At 34.7% G+C, this 27,413-nt stretch overlaps 1 protein-coding gene across 1 annotated transcript in view; it reads left to right on the top strand.

The window, feature by feature from the left end:
• The window catches only part of EYS (EGF-like photoreceptor maintenance factor), a 1,911,700-nt gene that overhangs the window by 640,874 nt on the left and 1,243,413 nt on the right, over positions 1–27,413 (top strand). Inside the window, exons 14-15 of the mRNA XM_035296026.3 lie at positions 9,330–9,426; positions 9,609–9,716. Coding sequence (XP_035151917.3) covers positions 9,330–9,426; positions 9,609–9,716 — 205 coding nt within the window. The remainder of the gene's footprint in view (positions 1–9,329; positions 9,427–9,608; positions 9,717–27,413) is intronic.

Genomic DNA, 27,413 nt, shown 5'->3' with positions numbered 1-27,413 from the left:
AAAAATTATTCAATATCAGAGAAGCTAATTCATTTAGTAGAATAATTCTACTAAACATTCTAAGTAGAATTTTTTATTTAGCCTACTTACATTTCTGATAATGTAAGAAATATATTATTATTTCTGGGAATGTAAGTAGGCTAAGTAAAACAATAAAAATTCTCAGAGTATAAATCTTAAATAAATTTTCTAGAGGAGGCAATAGTATGTTTGTTCACTTTAGATAAATCTCTTTTGTTTTCACCAGAGATAATTTTCTACAAAGTTGGCATTGTTTTAAAACCTTAATATTTAAAAAATTCATTTGCTATTCATAAATACATTCAATAAACTTATAACACATAGTGATTTTTTTTCCTGCTATGGAGTCAGGAAAAGAAAGTTTAGAAACATTTTAAAACCTTCTAGTCACATATTGAACTAGTAATGACATCTTCTGTCCCCTTGCACATGACAAAGACATTATGGGGAGAATTTAGCTTTCACTATTATTAAGTAAATAAAATCTTATTTCCCCTTAATATTTTATTATTATACTTAAGCCAAATCAGTGCTTTGGCTGGAATGGCAGGTAGACACAATGAATTATGTTTATTCCTTTGTGATTGCAATTTAGTACAAAGAGATTATAAATTGCACATCATTTTTAACTAATTTGCATCGATATATTTCTAAACCTAATTGTGGAGTGTGTTTCTGTAAATCATATCCGACTACTGTAATAATGTGTAATATTGTCTTTAGTAGTTTTAACCTCTATAGCAGATCAAAAACTAAAGGCTGTAAAATTGCTTTAAAAAATTGCCTCAGAAAATGCAAAATACTTTGACTATGTACCATTTTAGAGGCTTTGCCTGGGTTACTTTAATAGATTTATTTAGAATAGGTTCTATGTCAAAGACAATACATTACTTTCTAAAGAAAATATTTTATCAAATTTAATTTTCACAAGTATCGGCATTTATTTATTTATTTATTTTTTAATTTTTTATTGGATTTTAGGTTTTGGGGTACATGAGCAGAGCATGCAAGACAGTTGTGTAGGAACACACATGGCAGTGTGCTTTTCTTTCCTTCTCCCCTTCACCCACATTTGGCATTTCTCCCCAGGCTATCTCTCCCCACCTCCCCCTCCCACTGGCCCTCCCCTTTTCCCCCCAATAGACCCCAGTGTTTAGTACTCTCCTTTCTGTGTCCATGTGTTCTCATTTTTCATCACCCGCCTATGAGTGAGAATATGCGGTGTTTCATTTTCTGTTCTTGTGTCAGTTTGCTGAGGATGACGTTCTCCAGATTCATCCATGTCCCTACAAACGACACAAACTCATCATTTCTGATTGCTGCATAATATTCCATGGTGTATATGTGCCACATTTTTCCAATCCAGTCTATTATCAATGGGCATTTTGGTTGATTCCAGGTCTTTGCTATTGTAAACAGTGCTGCAATGAACATTCGTGTACATGTGTCCTTATAGTAGAACGATTTATAGTCTTTTGGAGTATCGGCATTTAAAACTACAAAAAATTGCAAGACTTAACATCTACAGATATTATTTGGAAACTCCAATGGATTCATTTGCAAGTTGTTGGTGTTTGTCCATGGAAGAAAATAGAACTAGTCATAAGAGTAGAAATTTTTTTTTCTTATTTTTTTATTGCATTTTAGGTTTTGGGGTACATGTGCAGAGCAGGCAATACAGTTGCATAGGTACACACATGGCAGCGTGTTCTGTTTGCTTTCACCCTTCACCCACATTTGGCGTTTCTCCCCAGGCAATCCCTCCCCACCTCCCCCTCCCACTGGCCCTCCCCTTTTCCCCCCAATAGACCCCAGTGTTTAGTACTCCCCTCTCTGTGTCCATGTGTTCTCATTTTTCATCACCCGCCTATAAGTGAGAATATGCGGTGTTTCATTTTCTGTTCTTGTGTCAGTTTGCTGAAATTTAAGGCATAAGGGCTAAAGATTCAGCATATATATTTCTGATTTTCTTTTCACAGATTTTAGTCAGTCTACAGGGTCTCTTACTATATAAATATGAGTATAGATAAAATTTCAGCCAGAGTAACAATGTGACTATATGTTAAACAACTATATTAGAATTGACATTCAAATTCACTCTGGAGGACCAGCAAGTAGAGTAACTGATACTTTGGGGTTTATGTCAGACTGCTTGCTTAGCTGGCAAACTATTTTGGTTAGTGTGGTTGAAATGTATAATGAAAATAATCTCATCCTTTTTTCAATGTAAGCTACTTAAAAATTATAGGTATAGTTAAGCACCAGAACTATTGTGGTACTGTTTGTGAGACAAATAAGGGGCTATGCTTCTGTCCTCTGACTAGAACTGAGGTGATTCACTATTCATAACTCTATGAATAGTGAACACTTTCTACCAGAAAATCAGGAGGCAAAAGAACATGTGACAGTAATAATTCAGTATGTTTATTTTATATAATCTTATTAGTTTGGAACAATTCCTGTAGGAACAAACAGTGCTTTAATAAATAGAAAAAGAAGACATAGGAATGCACATTTTATAAGATTTCTATAAACAAATGGGTTTCATTTTTTAACACGGCAATAGTGTTAGCTTTGGTTATTTACTATGTCATAAATTTACACACCTAGAAATTTATTGTAACCACGTTTCTTTTGCCTCTATAAACTGTACTTTGTTCACAAATACATGTCTATTTTGTAACTGCATGTTGATAGTGTTCTAGAAATTTAAAAAATATTCTTTATTAACTGATTGAACAAACTCGTATTGATTTCCTATGATGTGTCGTCTTGAGATAGCTTCTGGAAAAATTAAACATGGTGAAGATATGTCCTCAAGGAATTTAAAGTTTAAGTGAGAGACACACCATTTAATTAACCATTAAAGTGCAATGCTATAGAAGGCTTTGATAGTGACAAGAGGCAGCCAAATGCTTAGGCAGATAAGGGTGGGCAACCGGTGAAACGTCACCTCCAAGCCAGTGACAGTTTATTAAAGCCTCAAAGCAAAGCTACAGGTTAAATTCTCACATCGGATTGAGAGCTTGTCTTCCTGTTTGGCAGTGCTTTCCTCCGATTGATCCCCAGCCTTCCCCTATTTTACATATATGTGCCCTTTCCCCTAATTGGTTTTGTACACTGTCATACCCACCTCTGAGTGTTGTCTTAGCTTTAACTTTTGCATACTCACAAACCAATCAGCATGCACTTCCCTCCCTGTTTCTATGAAAACACCAGACTCAGTCAGTAGAAGATAAGACCACCTGACTTTTGGAAAGAGACAGCCTAACTTCAGGGAAGACAACCGGCTCTTCCTGTAGTCTCTCCAGCTTCCCTCTCCTGTGAGAGCTATTTTCACTACTCAATAAAATTCTCCACCTTCACCATCCTTCAGTCACCTGTATGACCTCATTCTCTTGGACAGTGGACAAGAGTTAGGGACCCACTGAGTTGTGGGTACCCAGAAGGACTGTCCAACCAGGTCTTTGCCCTCCCCAGCAGAGGGCAGCCACCTCATGTGAAGAGGTAGGGGGCCAACTGAGCTGCTAACACACGGTTGTCTGTGAACGGTGGAACTAAAGGAGCACTGAACCACCCTCTCTGGGGCTTTGGTGTCACAGGCACCCTCACTTGGGTGCCACCATGTTCCTCTAAAGGTGACATCCTGGGTCTGGCTGGGAGCCTGAATGGAGCTTGCTGCTGTGTCAGCACCTGGAGCAACCAAGCCAGGTCCTGCACTCACTGGTTCACATGCTCCCTCCCCCAAAGGCTTGAGCATAGTGTGCCAAGTAGACAGATGGGGCACCCCTGCTGTGAGTCTGGTGAAAGGGCTGAAAAAAATCCTACATCACCTTCACATTTGTGGTGGAAATACCCACAGGGTTGCAGAGGTGTGTATATATACACTGCTTTCTCGTTTCTGTTGACGTTTAGTTATGTCTAGCATATGAAGCCTCACTTACCCAGAACAATTATGTGCTCATTAAAACACTTCCTAACCTGCTTTGTTTGCCACTCCCCTGCAATAATTCCTGGAATCACCTCTCAAACTACTTGTGAGAAAATCACTAGCTCAAGTTCTTCTTCTTTTTTTTTTTTAGAACCCATTTACATGGAGTAAATTCCATCCCCCTGGTAATGATGATTTACCTAAGTCTGGGCATGCATGTGACTGGAATATTGGCATTCAGAGCTCTTATTTGGAAATGATGCTGAGAGAAAAGACCTTCTCTTTATTCCAGAGATTTTCAATTCTCAGAGTCAACTACCATGTTCTCTTCATGTATGGAGATAATCTGTATATAGTAGGGTAGAAGTGTTTGGGGAAGAAGGAATCCTGGCAGAGCTTACAGTTCTCTCTTCCATTTTGTGAACTGCCTGGTATCCCTCCCAGCTGGGCTAACAATAAATCTCACTTCCTAACTAAGTTTGTGTTTTTATTTATATTGTGTATAAATAGTAGAGTAATGGCTAAACCACAGAGTGAAGGCAAATAATTAAATGGGCAAGGTTGAATAAACTGGTTTCAACTTCAAGCTGGTAGATATCAAATATAAAAGACATCACTTGAGGGCTGCCTCCAATAGCTCACACATGTAATCCCAGCACTTTAGGAAATGGAGGCAGAAGAATTGCTTGAAGCAAGAGGGGCAGACCAGCTCTAGATCTCCTATCTCTACTTTTTTTTTTTTTTAATTAGCTGTGCATGGTGGTTCATGCCTGTAGTCCTAACTACTAAGGAGGCTAAAGCAGGAGGGATCACTAGAGCCCAGGATTTTAGGGTTAGAGTGAGCTTTGATCTCACCACTGCACTTCAGCTTGGGCAACAGAGCAAGAACTTGTCTTTAATACTAATAATAATACTCACAAAATCACATGAATATTAAGAAGGTGAAGATGACTTCAAAGGAAATGCATGAAAATATGTGTATTTTTGCCATACAGAGAATTATTTTAGTTTGTGTGTGTCTAGCTGAAGGGAAATTATTTAATTCTCGATATACATTTCTTTACTAATTTCTTTTTATAAATGATTCTTTATCTTTCTACTTTGAATTACTATTTTTTCAGTTTATAGGCAAAAGATTACGCTATCAAATATGTTTTAATTTCATATAAAGAGCTTAGTTTCTAAAGTAGCCACTTTGTACGTCTTCAAGGTGAAAGGAACAAATGTTTCTTTAAGTGACAGGATTAAAATGTGGCAAAGGTGCCTTGCAAGGTGCTGTAGTGAAAACAGAATCAGCTCATTTACATGTGCTATTGATTTACAATTGGGAGCCTAAGCTTGATGGAATTGTGGTATCAGGGGAGACAAGTAGTTGCATTTAAATGTGTCTATTACTCAGTATATATACCATCATTATGGTAATTTCACATTACCTAAGGTATACAATTACAAGCACCAAATAAATGTGTCATTTGACAAAATAGTTTGTCTAAATTAGAAATTACTCCTGTTGACAATTACAAACATGTACCCATGTTGTAGCACATACCTATTAAGGTTAATAGTTGTACAAATTTGAATTTAGAAAATTCCTTAAAATACATACATAATTAAACATAAAACATGTTAAATATTTATTACATTCTAAAATATTGGCTTTTCTATTTTTTAAGTGTACTTTAGAAATAAGTGTTAAAAATCTTATTAGGGACTATTGGAAATATTCTATATGCTTATTTCATAGTTTTTAAAGTTAAATTTGAAGAATTTTTGATATTGGCTAATTATTTTAGAAAATGTTAATATTTGAATACAAATATTTTCAAATAACATTTTTTTTAAAGTCTGACTTGCCAAGGAAAATGTCTGAGGTATTTTTTTGTTTTCTTTTTATCAAGCTTTTAAATTCAGAAAAATTAGATTATTTAATCAATAATAAATAGAAATAATACTTTTGAAAGAATAACAGTATTAAGAGTTTTGTTTTTATTTAAGAATATATGATTTTTAACTACCTTGTTTGAATTCATACTATGGTATACACTAGTTTTTTTTTCTATTCACGTTCATTTCAAATTACTCCAACTAATACCAATTCCAAGGTGAAGGTTGTTAAAATATAGTCCTGAAAGATAAAATGCTATGTAAAATGTTTTTATGAAAATTTCACTATTGTTAATATACTCTGTTCCATATAATACCTTCTAGAGCATAAAGTGCAAAATGCTGAATTTGTTAGAAAAAAAATATTAAATGATTTTTAAAATAATATCTACAATCCAGATGGGTTTAGATCTTAAATTTGAACAGTAGGCTTTAAAATTTAATTTTGTATATTTTGGAGGAGTGAGTGAAGAAGCATACAAATAATATCATTTACTAACTATTCACGTGTATTTGTTATAGCAATACACAGATGAGACAGTGTAAGAAAAGGATCAAGACAGTGTCCAGTTGAAAATGCTTCACTGTTATTCATGTAAAGAACTCACTGCAATTATCAAAATAGAGTCAACCAGATAGTGCTGAGTAGGAATAAAGAACAGGGGAGCAGCATAGAGTGAATTCACTAAACTTTCTGTTTAGCTGTAACTTTATGCATTCAAAACACGTACCCTTCACAGAAATGAATATCAACTTCTAACACCAAGAATTATAGAATATGCAGTTTGGGACTAAGTATACAGTCATGCATTGCTTACAAAAGGGGATATCCTGAGAAATGTATCACTAGGCAATTTTGTTGTGTGAACTACTTAGAGTGTCCTGACACAAACCCAGATGATATAGCCTGCTGCATTTATATGTCCATTATAATCTTATAGATCACTGTCATTAGAAATGTGGTCTGTCATTGACCAAAGTGTTGTTATGCAGCTCATGACTGTATATACATTTCACTCTTAAAATCCTTAAAACGTAAGCTTTCTCAGCAAAGCTTTGGTTAATTTTGAATGCAATCCACATATACTTTTTTTTTTTCTGCCAATGTCTACTGCATTTTGGCAATCTCATTTCCTCAACCCATTGACATATGTTGCTAGTTGGTAACAAAACTCCATCTCAGAAACGTCAAACTTAATGAATACAACAAAATAACTGGAAACAAGGTTATCCTGTGAGCTATCCAAGGTCCTGCGCCCTGAGTGTTCTGATTCATCAGCACAGCTGAAATCATGGAGGCTCGCTGGCATTTCTTTATAGCCAGTCAGTGCCCCTGAGTTCCACTGCCTTAAAAGAACATTTCTAAGAGTCATTTCAGTGTCAAAATGCCCTGCTTCCAAAGAAAACTAACCAGGCTTAAAGTAGGAATGGTGAAATGGATCCAACTTTCTAAAATTTTAACTTGTGAAAAGGTGAACTGCAATCAAGTATGTAAAGAATTAAACATCTTTTGCAAATAGAATCCAAATTGTTTATAACTGTACTGTGACACAACCTAAATATAGAAAATAGCAATGGTGATCCAAGAATGATGAAGCATGTTGGAACAATTACAATTTTCCCACCTAAAGTGAGGAGAGCCATATTAACTTGGAGATAACTTATTTTAATTTTGTTTCTAATGCTGAGGATGTAACATCTATCATATGAATGAATTACAGAAACATAACTTCAGCGATTCATTTGCAGGCTCTGAGAATTGAGTAAGAAAAATAAGGAAAATTAAAATATTGCTTGACACGAAAACAACTTGGTCTGCTAGACACATAAGCACCCCGGCTTTCTTAGAATTAGTGTTTCATAGTATATAATCATTCCATCTTTTAAATGTTAACCTATCGTTATGTTTTAAATAAATTCCTTTTAGATATTATGTGGTTTCTTCTGTTATTTAGTCTGCGTCTATCTTTTAATTGGAGTTTTTAAAATCATATTTAATGTAATTTTTTTATATGTGTGGCTTTAAATACACCATTTAGCTATTTGTTTTCTATTTGTCGTATCAGTGCTTTGTTTATTTTTCTTTTTTGTTTTCTTTTGGATTAAGTAACTTTTAGTTTTCCATATTATATCCTACCAAAGAGGCCGCCAAGATATAACACGAAGCTCCCTGTTAAATTGCAACGGGAGGCAATTTTGGAGTTTGATCTGATGGTAGATACCACAGAGAATGGCAATGGCTGTGGCATGGTATGATGTGAAAAGATGAATTAGGTCAGTCAATTCTGTGTTCTATAGTGGGAATCTGAGTGAGAAAATACCGAGAGAATATTTCATTGAACAGTAGGTGCTAAGGATGAAATGTCATAATGTAGACATAGAGACCATTGAAGCTGTATTTTATCACTCGCATGCCAACATTGCAAGTGATTTGAAACTGAACATGCTGAGGTATTTGTGATAGAAAGAGAAGAAAAAGTGATAGGAGAAGGATAACGGACAGAGGCTATGAAAGGAAGTCAGCCATTCCTGGGTAGCTAGACTTTGTTTCTCTTTTAATGCTTCTCAGTCCCAGTTCCAGTCTGTGTATGCAGTGAATACAGTTTTCTTAAATTAACTCAAATGACTCTGTTCCTCAAACTAAATTGGCCTGACTGCATATTGACATTAATAATAGTGTATCATGTTGCTGCACTTATTTAGTACTTGGTAAAGCAAAAGAAATGGAAATCTTGTTTTCTATGTTTTTGAACTGGTACAGAAAAAAATTAACAAGAAAAATGTTTTTAAGCATATATTTTGTTATACTTAGTTAATATATAACCATGTAATTGTTTAACTGGTTATTATAAATACTAATATATTTCATTGTATTTTAAACAGTGATGTAATGAAGGTTTTTTCTGACACAAATCTGTTGGAATACTTACAACTGCCTCTTTTATCAGCCTGTTCAATTTTCTTTCACGTTCATTTTTTTAATATAATCGGCCTGTGTTTAAATGGATGACTGATTATGTAGCTATGAATCAAAATAATTTGTTTTCTTTGAATCACTTGGATATAAAAAGCAATTAAGTAATTTGCCTCATCTGCTTACTGCCTTGAATAAATTTGATCATTGAAGCTCCATTTTACTTTGAGATTGGTCATCACATTAATTCATCTGCTTTCCAGATCATTTCAATTCTTCTTATTCAAACATTTAAATACCTTAAAACAACAGCAACATTAGCAACATCTCTACCTTCTCAGGGGATTTAGTAAAGTATTACTCCCTTGGTTCTTTCATTTGAACTAATTAATCAAGAAACTAGCATGTTTTTATGCACACATTATGTGAAATGGATTTTTATGAGAAGCTTGAGATTAATTATTTTCTTTTTCTTTTTTTAACCTCCATGATGAGCACATTCTTTAGACTACCACCGATTCCGATTTTATTTTGCTTTATAAGAATTGCTCATCCATACTTATCTCATACTCTTTGCAGATTTTGAAGGTAAACACTGTGAAATTGACACGAATGAGTGCCTCTTCCTTCCCTGCCAGGGTTATGGTGACTGTGAAGCTATTGTCAACAATTTCAGGTACAGAAAACTAAAAAGTATCTAGATACATGTTTATGTGTCTAGATAATTCTAGGTATAGAATTTTAACAGATAAATTAAGCAACATTTGTACTTGCTGAAAACTTGCCATGCTATAATTAGTTGAAGTATTGATTTTATACATCTATACTAATGGAGTTACTAAATTTTATATTTAAAAGGTGTATTTGCAGACCTGGGTTTTCTGGATCTCTATGTGAAATTGAAATTAATGAATGCTCCTCCGAACCTTGCAAAAATAATGGAACATGTGTGGATCTGACAAACAGGTTAGAAGCTACTTTTTATTAAATTTATTTGATATGTGTAATTCAACAAATAATAAAATGAGCACATATGTGCCTATCATGTAACTAAGGTAACTGATCACTACTGATACATTTGTGCTTGTACCAGTACATCTTTCCTTTCTCTTACCCAATCAATTATGTCAAAATTCTCAGATTTTTATTCACCACCCTGCCATTAGTTTATAATTTTGTTTGTATGTATGCCTCAATGAAATGCTCTTTAGTTTCCATGTTAAATAGGTAAAATAATATTATATATAGTCTCCTGAAAATGTTGAACATAATATTTGTAATTCCTGTTGATGCATGTATCTGTTGCTCATTTTATTGAATATTTCATCTTCAATATATGCCAACATTTATCTATCATTCTACTGGTTGTAGACATTTGGGCTATTTACTTCCTTTGTCTTACCTACAATGACATTAAAGTTTTCAAATATTTCTGTAAGTACACAAGCACTAGTACTATCCTAGGTTACATACCTAGAAATAGACTTGTTGAATTATTGTGTAAACATTGTCAGATTTACTAAATCACATTTTTTTATTTCGATTTGAAAATGCAATTTCTGCACTCTTAACAACAGTGAATAACTGTTTTTATTGGCATTATTAGAATGTTTTATTTTAGGCTTTGTGCTTTGTGTAGAATTATCATATTGTAGTCTCCCTGCATTCTCATAATAAGATGAATTTGAATAATTGTATATACATTTAGAGATTTTTAGTTTTGCCTTTCTAGAAATGGCTAAAAATGGCATCTGCCATATATATATATAGGTGGAGGGAGAGTGTGGGGTGGGGGAGAGAGATCCCACATGTGATGTTTGATCCTTGTGACCATATATTCTAATTTTTCAACTCCTACTTATAAATGAGAACATGCAGTGTTTGGTTTTCTGTTTCTGTGTTAGTTTGCTGAGAATGATGGTTTCCAGCATCATTCATGTCCCTGCAAAGGACATGAACTCATTCTTTTTTATGACTGCATAGTATTTCATGGTGTGCATGTGCCACATTTTCTTTATCCAGTCTAACATTGATGGGCATATGGGTTGGTTTCAAGTCTTTGCTACTAGGAATAGTACTGAAATAAGTATACATGTGGGTGTTTCTTAATCATAGAATAATTTATAATCATTTGGGTATATATACAATAATGAGATTGCTGGGTCATATGATATTTCTAGTTCCAGATCCTTGAGAAATCGCCACATTGTCTTCCACAATTGTTGAACTAATTTATACTCCCATCAACAGTGTAAAAGTGTTCCTATTTCTCAACATGCTCACCAGCATCTGTTTCCTGACTATTTAATGCTCTCTATTCTAACTGGCGTGAAATGTTATCTCATTGTGGTTTTGATTTGCATTTCTCAAATACCTAGTGATGATGAGCTCTTCTTCATGTTTCTTGGCTGCATAAATGTCTTCTTTTAAAAAGTGTCTACATTTTGAAGAGGTTGTTTTTATTTTCTTGTACATTTGTTTATGTTCCTTGTAGATTCTAGGTATTGGCCCTTTGTCAGATAGATAGATTGCAAAAATTTTCTCCGCTTCGTAGGTTGCCTGTTCAGTCTGATGATAGTTTCTCTTGTTGTAAATAAGTTCTTTACTTTAACTAGAACAAATTTGTCAATTTTGGCTTTTGTTGTCATTGCTTTTGGTGTTAATGAGGAATTCTTTGCCCATGCCTATGTTCTGAATGGTATTGCCTAGATTTTCTTCTAGGATTTTTATGGTTTTAAGTCTTATGTTTAAATCTTTAATCTATCTTGGTTAATTTGTGTATAAGGTGTAAGCAAGGCATCCAGTTTTACTTTTCTGCATATGTCTAGCCAGTTTTCCCATCACCATTTATCAAATAGGGAATTATTTCCCCAATTGCTTGTTTTTGTCAAGTTTGGCAAAGATCAGATGGTTGTAGATGTGTTATTTCTGAGGCATCTGTTCCTTTCCATGGGTCTATATATCTGTTTTAGTACTAGTACCATGCTCTTTTAGTTACTGTAGCCTTGTATTATGATTTGAAGTCGGGTAATATGATGCCTCCAGATATGTTCTTTTTGCTTAGGATTGTCTTGGCTATGTGGGCTCTTTTTTGGTTCCATGTGAAATTTAAAGTAGGTTTTTCTAATTCTGTGAAGAAAGTAAATCAGAACTTGATGGGAATAGTGTTGAATCTATAATTTACTTTGGGCAGTATGGCCATTTTTACAATATTGATTCTTCCTATCCATGAGCATAAAATATTTTTCCATTTGTTTGTGTCCTCTCTTATTTTCTTGAGCAGAGTCTTGTAGTTCTCCTTGAAGAGCTTCTTCAAATCCCTTGTAAGCTGTATTCCTAGGTACTTTATTCTCTTTGTAGCAACTGTGAATGGGAGTTCACTCAAGATTTGGCTGTTTGTCTATTATTGATGTATAAGAATGCTTGTGATTTTTGCACATTGATTTTGTATACTAGGACTGCTCAAGTTGCTTATCAGCGTAAGGAGATTTTGGGCTGAGACAATAGGGTTTTCTAAATATACAATAATGTCTTCCGCAATCAGAGACAATTTGACTTCTTCGCTTCCTATTTGAATACTCTTTATTTCTTTCTGATGCCTGATTGCCCTGGTCAGAACTTCCAATACCATGTCGATTAAGAGTATTGAGGGCATCCTTGTCTTGTGCCATTTTTCAAAGGGAATGCTTCCAGCTTTTACCCATTTAGTATGATATTTGCTGTGGGTTTGTCATGAATAGCTCTTATTATTTTGAGATATGTTTCATCAATACCTATTTTACTGAGTGTTTTTAGCGTAAAGAGGTGTTGAATTTTATCAAAGGCCTTTTCTGCATCTATTGAGATTAACGTGGTTTTTGTCATTGGTTCTGTTTATGTGATGGATTATGTTTATTGATTTGCATATGTTGAACCAGACTTGCATGCCAGGGATGAAGCTGAGTTGATCATAGTGGATAAGCTGTTTAATGTGCTGCTGGATTCAGTTTGTCAGTATTTTTGAGGATTTTTGCATTGATGTTCATCAGGGTAATTGGCTTGAAATTCTCTTTTTTGTGTTGTGTCTCTGCCAAGTTTTGGTATCAGGATGACCCTGGCCTCATAAAATGAGTTAAGGAAGAGTCACTATTTTTCTATTGTTTGGAATAGTTTCAGAAGGAATGGTACCAACTTGTCTTTGTGCCTCTTATAGAATTTGTCCATGCATCTGTCTGGTCCTGGAAGCTTTTTGGTTGATAGGGTATTAATTACTGCCTTAATTTCAGAACTTGTTTTTGGTCTATTCAGGGATTTAACTTCTTCCTGGGAAGGAAGACTTCCTAGTCTTGGGAGGGAGTATGTATCCAGGAATTTATCCATTTCTTCTAGATTTCTCATTTAATTGGGTAGAGGTATTTATAGTATTCTCTGGTGGTAGTTTGTATTTATGTGGAATCAGTGGTGATCTCCACTTTATTATTTTTTATTGTGTCTGATTCTTCTTTCTTTTCTTCTTTATTGGTCTGGTTAGCAGACTATTTTGTTAATCTTTTCAAACAATGAGCTCCTGGATTCATTGATGTTTTGAAGGGTTTTGATGTAACTACTTCAGTCTGTGCTGATCTTAGTTATATCTTATCTTCTGCTAGCTTTTGAATGTGTTTGCTCTTGCTTCTCTAGTTGTTTTCATTGTGATGGTAGGGTGTCAACTTTAGATCTTTCCCACTTTCTCCTGTAGACAGTTAGTGCTATAAATTTCCCTCTAAACACTGCTTTAGCTGTGTCCCAGAGGTTTTGTTATGTCTTGCCTTTGTTCTCATTGGTTTCAAATAATTTATTTATTTCTGCCTTAATTTGATTATTTGCCAAGTAGTCATTCAAGAGCAGGTTGTTCAGTTTCCATGTAGTTGTGCAGTTTCAAGTGAGTTCCTTAATCCTGAGTTCTAATTTGATTGCACTGTGGTCTGAGAGATAGTTTTTACAATTTCCGTTCTTTTGCATTTATTAAGAAGTGTTTTACTTCCAGTTATGTGGTCAATTTTGAATAAGTGCTATGTGGTGCTGAGAAGAATGTGTATTCTGTGGATTTGGTGTTGAAAGTTCTGTAGATGTCTATCAAGTCTGCTTGGTCCAGAGCTGAGTTCAAGTTCTAAATATGCTTGTTAATTTTCTGTCTTGTTGATCTACATAGTATTGACAGTGAGGTGTTATATTCTCTCACTATTACTGTGTGGGAGTTTATGTCTCTAAGAACTTGCTTTATGAATCTGGGTGCTCCTGTATTGGGTGCATATATATTTAGGATAGTTAGCTCTTCTTTTTTTTTTTTTTTTTTTTGAGACGGAGTTTCGCTCTTGTTACCCAGGCTGGAGTGCAATGGCACAATCTCGGCTTACCGCAACCTCCGCCTCCTGGGTTCAGGCAATTCTCCTGCCTCAGCCTCCCGAGTAGCTAGGATAACAGGCATGCGCCACCATGCCCAGCTAAAATTTTTTTTTTTTTTTTTTTTTTTTAGTAGAGACGGGGTTTCACCATGTTGACCAGGATGGTCTCCATCTCTCGACCTCGTGATCCACCCGTCTCGGCCTCCCAAAGTGCTGGGATTACAGGCTTGAGCCACCGCACCTGGCCAGTTAGCTCTTCTTGTTGCATTGATCTCTTAACCATTATGTAATGCCCTTCTTTGCCTTTTCTGATGTGTGTGGGTTTAAAATGTTTTTTATCATAGACCAGGATTGCAATCACTGCTTTTTTTTTCTTTCCATTTTCTTGGTAAATATTCTCCCATTCCTTTATTTTGAGCCTATATGTGTCTTTGTACATGATATATGTCTCCTGAATACAGCACACCACCAATGGATCTTGACTATCCAATTTGCCAGTCTGGGCCTTTTAATTGGGGCATTTAGACCATTTAAATTTAAGATTAATATTGTTAGAGGCGAATTTCATCCTGTCATTCTGATGCAAGCTGGTTATTTTGCCCATTAGTTGATGCAGTTTCTTCATAATGTGAATGGCCTTTACATTTGGCATTGTTTTTGCAGTGGATGGCATAGATTTTTCCTTTCCATATTTAGTGCTTCCTTCAGGAGCTCTTGTAAGACAGGCCTGGTGGTGACAAACTCCCTCAGCATTTTTTTGTCTGTAAAGGATTTTATTTATTCCTCACTTATGAAATTTTGGCTGGATATGAAATTCTGGGTTCAAAATTATTTGTTTCAAGAATGTTAAATCATTACCCCTTCAACTTTCAATTTTTTCTTTCTTTTGTTTTAATTATACTTTAATTTCTGGAGTACATGTGCAGCTCTTGCAGGATTGTTGCATAGATACATACCTGCCATGGTGGTTTGCTGCCCCCATCCCCCTGTCACCTACCTCAGGCATTTCTTTCCATGTTATCCTTCCCAAACCTCCCCACCCCCACTGTGCCTCCACTCTCCCAATGTGTGATGTTCCCCTCCCTATGTGCATGTGTTCTCATTGCTCAACACCCACCTAAGAGGGAGAATATGAGATGTTTGGTTTTCTGTTCTTGTGTCAGTTTGCTGAGAATGATGATTTTCAGATTCATCCTTGTCCCTACAAAGGACATGAACTCATCCTTTATTATGGCTGCATAGTATTTAATGGTGTATATGTGCCACATTTTCTTTATCCAATCTATCATTGATGGGCATTTGGGTTGGTTCCAGGTCTATGCTATTGTAAACAGTACTGCAATGAACATTTGTGTGCATATGTCTTTATTGTAGAATGATTTATAATCCTTTGGGTATATACCCAGTAATGGAATTGCTGAACCAAATGGAATTTCTGTTTCTAGATCCTTTAGGAATCACCACGTCTTCCACAATGGTTGAAATGATTTACACGCCCACCAACAGTGTAAAGGCATTCCTATTTCTCCACATTCTCTCCAGCATCTGTTGTCTCCAGATTTTTTAATGAGTGCCATTCTAACTGGCGTGAGATGGTATCTCAATGTGGTTTTGATTTACATTTCCCTAATGACAAGAGATGATCATTTTTTCATATGTTTGTTGTCTACATAAATGTCTTATTTTGAAGAGTGTCTCTTCATATTCTTTGCCCACTTTTAAATTGGGTTGTTTGTGTTTTTCTTGTAAATTTGCTTTAGTTCTTTGTAGATTCTAGCTGTTAGCCATTTGTCAGATGGGTACCTTGCAAAAACCTTTTACCATTCTGTTGGCTGCCAGTTCACTCTAATGATTCTTTCTTTTGCTTTGCAGAAGCTCTTAAGTTTAATTTGATCCCATTTGTCTATTTTGGCTTTTGTTGCCATTGCTTTTGGTGTTTTAGTCATGAAGTCCTTACCTATGCCTCCACAGCCAATATCATACTGAATGGGCAAAAACTGGAAGCGTTTCCTTTGAAAACTGGCCCTATACAAGGATGCCCTCTATCATCATTCCTATTCAACATAGTCTTAGAAATTATAGCCAGAGAAGTCAGGCAATAAAAGAAATAAAGGGTATTTAATTATGGAAAGGGGAAGTCAAATTGTCTCTTTTTGCAGATGACATGATTGTATATTTACAAGACCCCATCATCTCAGCCCCAAATCTCCTTAAGATGATAAGCAAATTTAGCAAAGCCTCAGGATACAAAATCAATATTCAAAAATCACAAGCATTCCTATACATCAATTAGACAAACAGAGAGCCAAATCATGAGTGAACTCTCGTTCACAACTGCCACAAACAGAATAAAATACCTAGGAATACAACAAAGGATGTGAAGGACCTCTTCAAGGAGAACTACAAACCACTGCTCAAGGAAATAAGAGAGGACACAAACAGATAGAAAAACATTACATGCTTATGGTTAGGAAGAATAAGTATCATGAAAATGGCCATAGTGCCCGAAGTAATTTATGGATTCAATACTATCCCTATCAAGCTACCATTGACCTTCTTCACAGAACTGGAAAAAACCACCTTAAACTTTATATGGAACCAAAAGTGACCATGTATCTGAGACAATCCTAAGCAGAAAAAACAAAGCTGGAAGCATCACGCTGCCTGACTTAAACCCACACTACAAGGCTATAGTAATCAAAACAGCATGGTACTGGTACCAAAACAGAGATATAGACCAGTGGAACAGAACAGAGGTCTTGGAAGTAACGCCACACATCTACAATCATCTGATCTGTGACAAACCTGACAAAAACAAGCAATGGGGAAAGGATACCCTGTTTGATAAATGATGTTGGGAAAACTGGCTAGCCATGTGTGCAGAAAGCTGAACCTGGACCCCTTTCTTTCACCTTACACAAAAATTAACTCTAGATGGATCAAAGATTTAAACATAAGACCTAACACCATAAAAACCCTGGAATAAAACCTAGGCAATACCATTGAGGACATAAGCATAGGCAAGAGCTTTCAATTCTTTCAAGGGAATACCAATCACTTCAAGTACCATGGGAATACAGATTTGCCGTCAGTTTAAAATCTTGATAGGTCTAAAGGTGCATGGCAAGATCTTCCAATTGGATTTTCCTCCATAATAGCTCTTATTCCATTAAAATTGTGTCTGTTACTAAATATATCAACTACACTGTATATTCAAGAACAATGGGTGAAAAAAAAGAGAAGATGTATTTGTGGTCTCATCTGAACTGACCTCAGTAATCTTGCATTTGTACTAGTGGAGCAGTGGCATTTCGAACATAAGTATGCTTTCAGATGCAGTATTCAGTAACTCCTAAAAGGTCTGAATATCTTTCTTTCACCAGTAAACAGTCATTCTGGTAAATAGCCTCAGATACCTCTGAGGAAGCCTTCAGAAAGATACGTAAAATATCTGTGACTATATTAGAGATTTCTCTTCAGAGGGCAAATCCCGACCTTCAGTTGAGTGACTGAGTCTGTGACATAACTTAGGTCTTGGAATTGTGTAAGAGGTGGAGAATCAAATTGAATTGTGTTTCTGTCCTCCAGAGTATACATTTTGTTCCATATACATAAGGCAGGACCATAAATAAACTGTTCATTTATTTCATTTCTAAAACTACCATCACTTAGCCTCTGCCATAAATATCTTTGAATCAGTCCATTGATGTCCACTCTGTTTCTCTGATTTATATGCTTATTTGCTCATTTTTCATCTGATTGTCAGTTATATCCACTAGTCTTTATGCATTCTTAGATCTATTTTAATTGTTATCATGAAACCTAATTCTATGGCAACATCCAGCACTATCATCTCCAGGCTATAAAAGACTACCATCACAGAGCTCATGAAGAACACCAGTGCTCCTTCACCAACTCAGTTTTAATCTTTGGTAAGTGCAGGACTCTCTGGGGTAAATGGAATTTCTTCCTAGGAGATTGGAAGGTCCTCCTTATACTCCTTGAGAATAGAAATTAGGGGTAAATGATCAATTCACACATAATAGGTATATTCAAACATTTCCATAACAGAGTATATAAACTGTTACCTCTAATATATACCATGAACCCTCTGAAATTTCTACATTATTAACTTAAGCTTTGTCTTTAAACAGCCTAGTTAACACTATACCCAGATACTCATATCAACTTTTTAAGTCTTCTCTCTTTACTCCATCAAAAAATTCAACTTATACAAGTCATATGTATTCTACTCTTGTCTGACTACCATAGATTTAATTTGACACATATTCTCCAGGTTTGTGACAATATGGATTCATGGGGTTATGTCTCTTTCAATGTATAGACGATCTGTTGCCAGGGTTTTTTTTTTTTTTTCTTACCTCATCAGCAATGGTGAAAGCTAATTCTTTTTATGGACTGGAACCAATGAGAAATGTTGGGGGATGCACTTCAAAAAAAATAAACAAAAATGAAAAAACTGGCAGATCATAAGCCAACTCTTCCAGCTTGAAGTTAGAGGGTTTTTTGTTTTGGTTTGGTTTGATTTGGTTTGGTTTTAGACAGAATTTTGCTCTTCTTGCCCAGGCTGGAGTGCAATGTTGCCATCTAAGCTCTCCACACCACCTCCTAGATTCAAGCAATTCTCCTGCCTCAGCCTCCCGAGTAGCTGGGATTACAGGCATGTGCCGCCATGCCCAGCTAATTTTGTATTTTTAGTAGAGATAGGTTTTTTCATGTTGGTCAGCCTGGTCACAAACGCCCAACCTCAGTTGATCTGCCCGCCTCAGCCTCCCAAAGTGCTGGGATTACAGGCATGACCCACTGCACCCGGCCAAGGAAGGTTTTTATAAAGGGAACAAGTTCCCTAAGACATAGGAGAGATATTGCCTCTGTTATTAAGGGAAATTAAAATAAATTTAGAGCCAAGTTCTTTCAGTATAACTGTCTTGGGTCTACAGTAGATCTAAACTCCTTGACATTTGTACTTTGAAAAGAAACTGGAAACTTAATGGTTAAAAATAACAATCGTTTATTATTATTTCACATCTTCCACATCTGTGTTATTTTGTAATTTGACTAATATGGGATGGATTAATCTGTGTTTCTCTGCAACACAGATAAGATGTGGAGCGTTTTAGTGGGTCTCTCCCTGTATCAACTGTAATGGCTCTCCTCCTAATGTCTGTCATCCTCTTTGGACTAGCATGTTCTTCTCAAGGAGTGTCAGAGTTTCAAGAGACTAGGAGAAACATGCAAAGGCTCTTAAGCCATAGGCTTTAAAGTAGCAGCACTCTTCCACTTTTAGTTATAGAATAGATCACTGTCCAAAAAAAGGAATTATGGGCAAGCTTTAAAGTATGGGGCAAAAAAAAAAAAAAAGAAAAGAAACAAAGCAAACAAACAAAATCTATTCTGTCCATGTTGAAGTTCTGGCCAGGAAAAAGAGTGGTAAAGAATTAAAGGAAAAACTGCAGTCAACCCCATAGCCTTTCATCTCATCAGTCTGCAGTTGGGCAGTTGGGGCCATAGGAGATTTCCTCTGATGTATTTGAAGTAACTGTGTAGCAGACTGCAAAAACTGCCCACTAAGTATTGGCTTGGTATAAGGTTAAGAGGATATAAGAAAAATAGAGAAACAATATGAACAAGTAACTTAAGGAAGAGGAAAAATAAGTGAACAGAAAGTAAAGTAAGGAAACCTGAAATAAAATGAGATTTTTAAATATGTTTCCAAGAAAAATCTTATACACTGCTCATGGAAAGGTGAAGAGCTATTTTGGAAAAAGTGTTTTTAAATGTTAATGTGTTCAAGCCCTAGAGAAAATCTTGCCTATATGTTTACAAGGATATATGAACAAGGTGATGTCTTTACAATATCTTTATATTGGTAAACATTAGAAAACGATCAAAACAAATACAGTGTGACATAAGCATAAGCAACTATACATTACTGTGAATAAATTATAGAAATGTATATCACTTAAATATTAAAATGTATGATTCAGTAAAAAGATAAGTCTCAGAATAATATGATATGTAACTCATATTTAGTGAAGTATTACAACATAGTTTGAAAAATACATACCAACTTTTTAAATTGTACTTTAGATTCTAGGGTACATGTGCAGCTCATGCAAGATTGATACATAGGTACATTCATGGCAACGTGGTTTGCTGCCTCCATCCCTGCATCACCTATACCTAAAATTTCTCCCCACGTTATCCCTCACCACCCTCCCTCCCACTGTCCCTCCCTCCTACTAGCCTCCCCCCAATGGACCCCAGTGTGTGATGCTCCCCTCTTAAGTGTAGTGATTTTCTCCTGGTAGAGAGGAATGGAAGATAATTAATTGAATGGATGCATAGGAGTTTCATACATATATGTGTGTATGAAATATATATATGTGTGTACATACATATTATAACAGATCTCAGATATATATATGTATATGAAGATTAAATATGTTTTGTGTGTTTTCCTTAAGAAATTTTCTGCCATGTGGAATACTAAGATGAGTTAAATATGGGTGATAGCCACACAGGTATTAATTATTTTATTCTTAGAAAATTACCTGGTGTAAATTATTATAAGAAAAGCCACTTTCAATGAATTAAAATCTTTCAAAGATTAAAAATCAATTAGCAGCTAAAAATGAGGCAGTCAAATTTGATTCTTATTTCTTCTTGAAGAAAGATAGTTTTATTTTATAAAAAAATGTTTTAATCTGTTGATAAAATACATTAAAATATTGTAAGTAATCTACCAACTCACTTAAAACCAAAAATTTTATAGTTAGTCCAAAGTAAATTAAATTGTAGACACATAAACACAAAAACATATTAAAAACAGTAGTTACTACATTTATGCCTCATGGTTGCATTCCTGTTTGTAATCTATTCTCTCTTATGGTTATTGAAACCATGGCCTGCAACAATTAAGACTTACCTCTAATAACATGATTTAAAGATGTTTGCTGAGGTATGATGGCACACCAATGACAGCCCCAATTAATATACAAATCCATTGCAAAAGTGAACACTGGAATTGACATATTTTCTGACACCTGATAGCATATATTATCCAGTACAATTAATGTCTTTTCAAGTCATTGCCACTAGTTCACTTAGGTCACTCTCAATAGTATCCATCTACTGAAAATTTACAACTAAATAGAATTAACCAGAATAATTACAGTAACAATGGCTAGTGTACTGAAGGAAAATATTAGAAGAAAATTTTCCAAGTACTTGGCTGACGTGATTATCATAGCCAACTCATTATCAACAAGCATATTGTGACCATTTAGTTTATGTTATTCATGAGTTTAGTAATTCCTCAGTGTTACAAATTTAAAAGTGATTGGTTGATATGCATTTAACCAAAAGAAAAATATCTGTATACTCTTCTGCAATTGTTGCCTAGAAACAGTCATGATCTAAATAATGTAAATTGTACCAGAGATTTTACTATAACACCACTGTTTCAAATCAAATTTACTCTGCATAATAAAAATATACAAAGACATATTGCAAGTGTAATAGTGTGTACATATATTTATATACAATATGATAATGACATGTTGCAAATATAAAATAGATTATTCATGTTCTAAATAATTGTCATTAATTGTAAAGAACTGTGGTTCATGAATGCAGGTATAATATCACAAGAAAAAAGTAGAAATGCTTTAAAATATATTATAAATTTTTTCAAGATTTGAATTGCTTTATACCATAGGCTGAAAAGTCCTTATCAGAAAGTTTCACCAGTGACACTTTTTAAAATATAGTTTCATTTTCTTCTTTTGAATATAAACTTTTAAAAAATATCTGCTGAAAGAAGTATGATCTAATATAGCAAATACATTTTTTAAATCAAAACCCTCATTTAAAATATTCTATGGTATATTTGGATTTTGTAATACTATTCAATCTCTTTAATAATTACATTTTTAAAATAATTCTTCAGAAGCATAAAAACAATTCATCTACTTATTAATTCCTTTCTCACTTTGGAATAAAAGAAAAACTATAAAACAAAGTAAATAAAATATAAGGATGGCTAATTTGGGGGCTATAATTTCTTTTTGTATTTTGGCAATATCATTTTATGCAAATTATAGTTACTCTTCCTTATCTCTATTTTAATATGTTGAATTTTCTTCAGAAGTCATGGTTAAAGTGCATCTTAGTGATTGAAAAACTATCTTGAACATTTACTTGAAAAATTTTAGGTCACTATCAAATTAAAAATAATATTAATTTTAATTTCAATACTTTGACAATATAAGTTTAATTCTACTAAAACTTTTGAAGTCAAAGGTTTTCATTTAAATGAGATATTTTTATTTTATCAAAATATGTATTTCATGGTCTTAATTGTTCTCTCAAGATGGAAGCTATTATTACATGTGTGTATTTTGAAAGCTATTAAAATTGAGTTTTATCAAAGGAAGATGTGTTTTAGGGACCTTTAATATAAAACACAATACTTGCTATATATTTGACTAGATCACTTAAGACATTACGAAAAATCAGGTTCACTTTTAATTTTTCTCTAGCCTCATTAGAGGTGGTCAGCATAAAGGGATCCTGAGCAGTAGTGGAAGGAAAATTATACCAAAGCTGAACGAATTGCATATTATAGCCAGAGGCCAATAGGGTGAAAAATTTGGTGAGGATAGTTTCAGACATACCCCATGCACTTTTATTTTTTTTAATGTTTCAAAGGGCCAATGTTAAGTATAGAGTAAAAAAGTCCTGAATGCTCAGCTTTGTGCTTGCCTTTCTTATTAGAGATAGGAAGCAGGAAGAGAGCGGGGGCAAGGAGTGACAGGTTGAGGGAGGAAAGGAGAAAGAGAAAAGAAAAACATTTAAATTCTTCTGGGAAAGGGGAGACACAAGGATTAAAGATAGATGCTGTGTTCTAGAGTAAAATGTTACTTTCACACAAATTTGCCCTCATATTGTTTATTATGGTGGAAAATAAGTATTATAAGTTGAATATTTTCTGTAAACAATTTGTTTCACCAGGGCTGATGCTAATAGTGGGTCTGTTTTTTTTTTTTTTTTTTCTTTTTGATCTCTACAAAATTTTAGATGCCATTCAGAAAACTTCCAAATGGACTCTAGAATCCTGCCAACATTCCAGTTGATCAAGCATCTGTGGTTTAACATTCTTGAAATGTAATAATGCTTGGAATGAATTTTATATAAAAGTAAAGTATATTTTTGCAATGTTGGAAACTTCAGATTTCGGGAGTAGTTTAGAAAATGAGAAAACTTAATAATGGGCTTGATTGAAGGCAAAAAGGAAACAAAGGTTATTGAAGTAGAAGTGAAGCATTCTTGGAAGAAAGGATTATTATGATTCATATCATTAAAAATAATTTTTCACAGAGTTATCTGTATCTCAAAAACTTTAGAAAAATAAATCTCCATAAGACTTGAGATAGTACATGTATGTGTATTTATGGTGTGACATCACCTTCAAAATCAGAAGAGTAAGTTATGTACTTGAGATTCATCAAACAAGTTACATGGAATTTTTGAGAAGCCTTATTTTAAATAAGGGCAAATACATTTCACAGATGGACATGGAAGCAAAAAAAAAGAATATAACATTTAGTAAAAATTATCAAGAGTTCAAAAGGAAAAATTCAAAAGGAAATTATAATTGAAAAAACAAGAAATCTGGGTGAGTGAGAAAATCTGAATCTCTTCATGTATCTTTAAGATGACTATACAGGCAAAGAAAAATTAACACCCAACAAAATCTTCATCGTGACAAAAAGATAGTTCACAAAAACTTTACATTAGCTTATGAAACAAGTAAGTATGTTTAAGATAATGAAAATCAGTTTCTCACTATTTAGAAAAGGAATTACAGATAAAGAAATAAACTGGATTAAAATAAACCGGATTAAAATGAACCCTATTGTGTTAATTATGATTGGAGCATTTGATAGGAGCTCATGAGATCATTTGTATGTATTTACAACACACACATACCCAAACATGCACAAAATTACAGATATAGACTATGTATACAAAAACACAGTTATATACATACAACTCTATGTGTACATATATATGACCATGTATTCATACATATAACTATATTTATACATACATATAGTGATGTACATATCAGTAATTTAATTTCTAAGTAATATCCTTCACTTAAACTAGGCCTCCTGGAAAAAAGTGGCTGATGCCAGATGTAGGACAGAGAATGTATTAAGATAGACTCGGAACATCTTGTGCTGGAAAGTGGTGATATTTAAAGAATGGTGAAGATGTGTCAAAAGAAAAGAGAAGCCAGATGAAGAGGTTCCCTTAGCTAAATCTCAGACAAATTAACGTTAAAACAAATGGCAATCATTATATATTTGATCCATTGAGAAAATAAAAATCTATGAGTCCATATTGATACAAAATAGTTGAATAAAAAATGAATAAATGATGATGTTTCTGAAAGTAGAATGTCAACTAGTAAATGAAGAACAGAGGTGTTGGAAAAGCGCCATTTGGCAAATAGCATGGAGAAAATGGATTCAAATAAGAATCACTAATGAAGAGCATCTCCTGTTTTAGGTTGGTTCAGACTTCCAGATTTTAGGGTACTTGGGTGCTGACTGATCATGAAGCCACTAAAGAATCATTTGCATTAATAGAAAATAAACTTTGGGTAGCAAAAGACAAGGGATGCTAATATTTTTCTGATTTTCAAAATGGGAGAATTCTATAAATTAAATGAGTAAGCTATTATTTAGAAAAATTTGAAACAATCTGGTAATTATCATAAATCATTGGAAAAGCAAAATATCCCAAAATAATTTTCTAATATTCAATATTTCAAACTAGAAAGTAGATTCTGAAACTTCTACAAATGTAATAGAACTGCCATATGTACATGAAATACATAAGTTGAAATGAAAGTCGTTTTATAGTAATATAACATTTTTAAATTTGTCAATATGAAAAAAATTATTTCTTTTTTTTTTAATTTTTTATTGGATTATAGGTTTTGGGGTACATGAGCAGAGCGTGCAAGACAGTTGCATAGGTACACACATGGCAGTGTGCTTTGCTTTTCTTCTCCCCTTCACCCACATTTGGCATTTCTCCCCAGGCTATCTCTCCCACCTCCCCCCCCACTGGCCCTCCCCTTTTCCCCCCAATAGACCCCAGTGTTTAGTACTCCCCTCTCTGTGTCCATGTGTTCTCATTTTTCATCACCCACCTATGAGTGAGAATATGCGGTGTTTCATTTTCTGTTCTTGTGTCAGTTTGCTGAGGATGATGTTCTCCAGATTCATCCATGTCCCTACAAATGACACAAACTCATCATTTCTGATTGCTGCATAATATTCCATGGTGTATATGTGCCACATTTTTCCAATCCAGTCTATTATCAATGGGCATATGTGTTGATTCCAGGTCTTTGCTATTGTAAACATTGCTGCAGTGAACATTCGTGTACATGTGTCCTTATAGTAGAACGATTATAGTCTTTTGGATATATACCCAGTAATGGGATTGCTTGGTCAAATGGAATTTCTATTTCTAAGGCCTTGAGGAATTGCCACACTGTCTTCCACAATGGTTGAACTAATTTACACTCCCACCAACAGTGTAAAAGTGTTCCTTTTTCTCCACATCCTCTCCAGCATCTGTTGTCTCCAGATTTTTTAATGATCGCCATTCTAACTGGCGTGAGATGGTATCTCAATGTGGTTTTGATTTGCATCTCTCTGATGACCAGTGACAATGAGCATTTTTTCATATGATTGTTGGCCTCATATATGTCTTCTTTCGTAAAGTATCTGTTCATATCCTTTGCCCACTTTTGTATGGGCTTGTTTGTTTTTTTCCTGTAAATCTGTTTGAGTTCTTTGTAAATTCTGGATATCAGCCCTGTGTCAGATGGGTAGACTGCGAAAATTTTTTCTCATTCTGTTGGTTGCCGATCCACTCTAGTGACTGTTTCTTTTGCCGTGCAGAAGCTGTGGAGTTTCATTAGGTCCCATTTGTCTATTTTGGCTTTTGTTGCCAATGCTTTTGGTGTTTTGTTCATGAAGTCCTTGCCTACTCCTATGTCCTGGATGATTTTGCCTAGATTTCCTTCTAGGGTTTTTATGGTGCCAGGTCTTATGTTTAAGTCTTTAATCCATCTGGAGTTAATTTTAGTGTAAGGAGTCAGGAAGGGGTCTAATTTCTGCTTTCTGCACATGGCTAGCCAGTTTTCCCAACACCATTTGTTAAACATGGAATCCTTTCCCCATTGCTTGTTTTTGTCAGGTTTATCAAAGACTGTATAGTTGTATGTATGTTGTGTTGCCTCCGGTGCCTCTGTTTTGTTCCACTGGTCTATATCTCTGTTTTGGTACCAGTACCATCCTGTTTTGATTACTGTAGCCTTGTAGTATAGTTTGAAATCTGGTAGTGTGATGCCCCCCGCTGTGTTCTTTTTGCTTAGAATTGACTTGGCTATGAGGGCTCTCTTTTGGTTCCATATGAAGTTCATGGTGGTTTTTTTCCAGTTCTGTGAAGAAAGTCAATGGTAGCCTGATGGGGATAGCGTTGATTCTGTAAATTACTTTGGGCAGTATAGCCATTTCACGATATTAATTCTTCCTAACCATGAACATGGAATGTTTCTCCATCTGTTTGTGTCCTCTCTGATTTCGTTGAGCAGTGGTTTGTAGTTCTCCTTGAAGAGGTCCCTTACGTTCCTTGTGAGTTGTATTCCAAGGTATTTTATTCTTTTTGTAGAAATTGCGAATGGCGGTTCGCTCTTGATTTGGCTTTCTTTAAGTCTGTTATTGGTGTAGACGAATGCTTGTGATTTTTACACATTGATTTTATATCCTGAGACTTTGCTGAAGTTGCTTATCAGTTTCAGGAGTTTTTGGGCTGAGGCAATGGGATCTTCTAGGTATACTATCATGTCGTCTGCAAATAGAGACAATTTGGCTTCCTCCTTTCCTATTTGAATACCCTTTATTTCTTTTTCTTGCCTGATTGCTCTGGCTAGAACTTCCAGTACTATATTGAATAGGAGTGGTGAAAGAGGGCATCCTTGTCTAGTGCCAGATTTTAAAGGGAATGCTTCCAGTCTTTGCCCATTCAGTATGATATTGGCTGTTGGTTTGTCATAAATAGCTTTTATTACTTTGAGATACGTTCCATCGATACCAAGTTTATTGAGGGTTTTTAGCATAAAGGGCTGTTGAATTTTGTCAAATGCCTTCTCTGCGTCAATTGAGATAATCATGTGGTTTTTGTTTTTGGT

The sequence above is a fragment of the Callithrix jacchus genome, chromosome 4 (assembly GCF_049354715.1).
Source record: "Callithrix jacchus isolate 240 chromosome 4, calJac240_pri, whole genome shotgun sequence".
In the NCBI taxonomy this organism is placed as follows: domain Eukaryota; kingdom Metazoa; phylum Chordata; class Mammalia; order Primates; family Cebidae; genus Callithrix; species Callithrix jacchus.
Note: the sequence above shows the minus strand (reverse complement) of the source record. Positions and strands in the feature narration are given on the sequence as shown.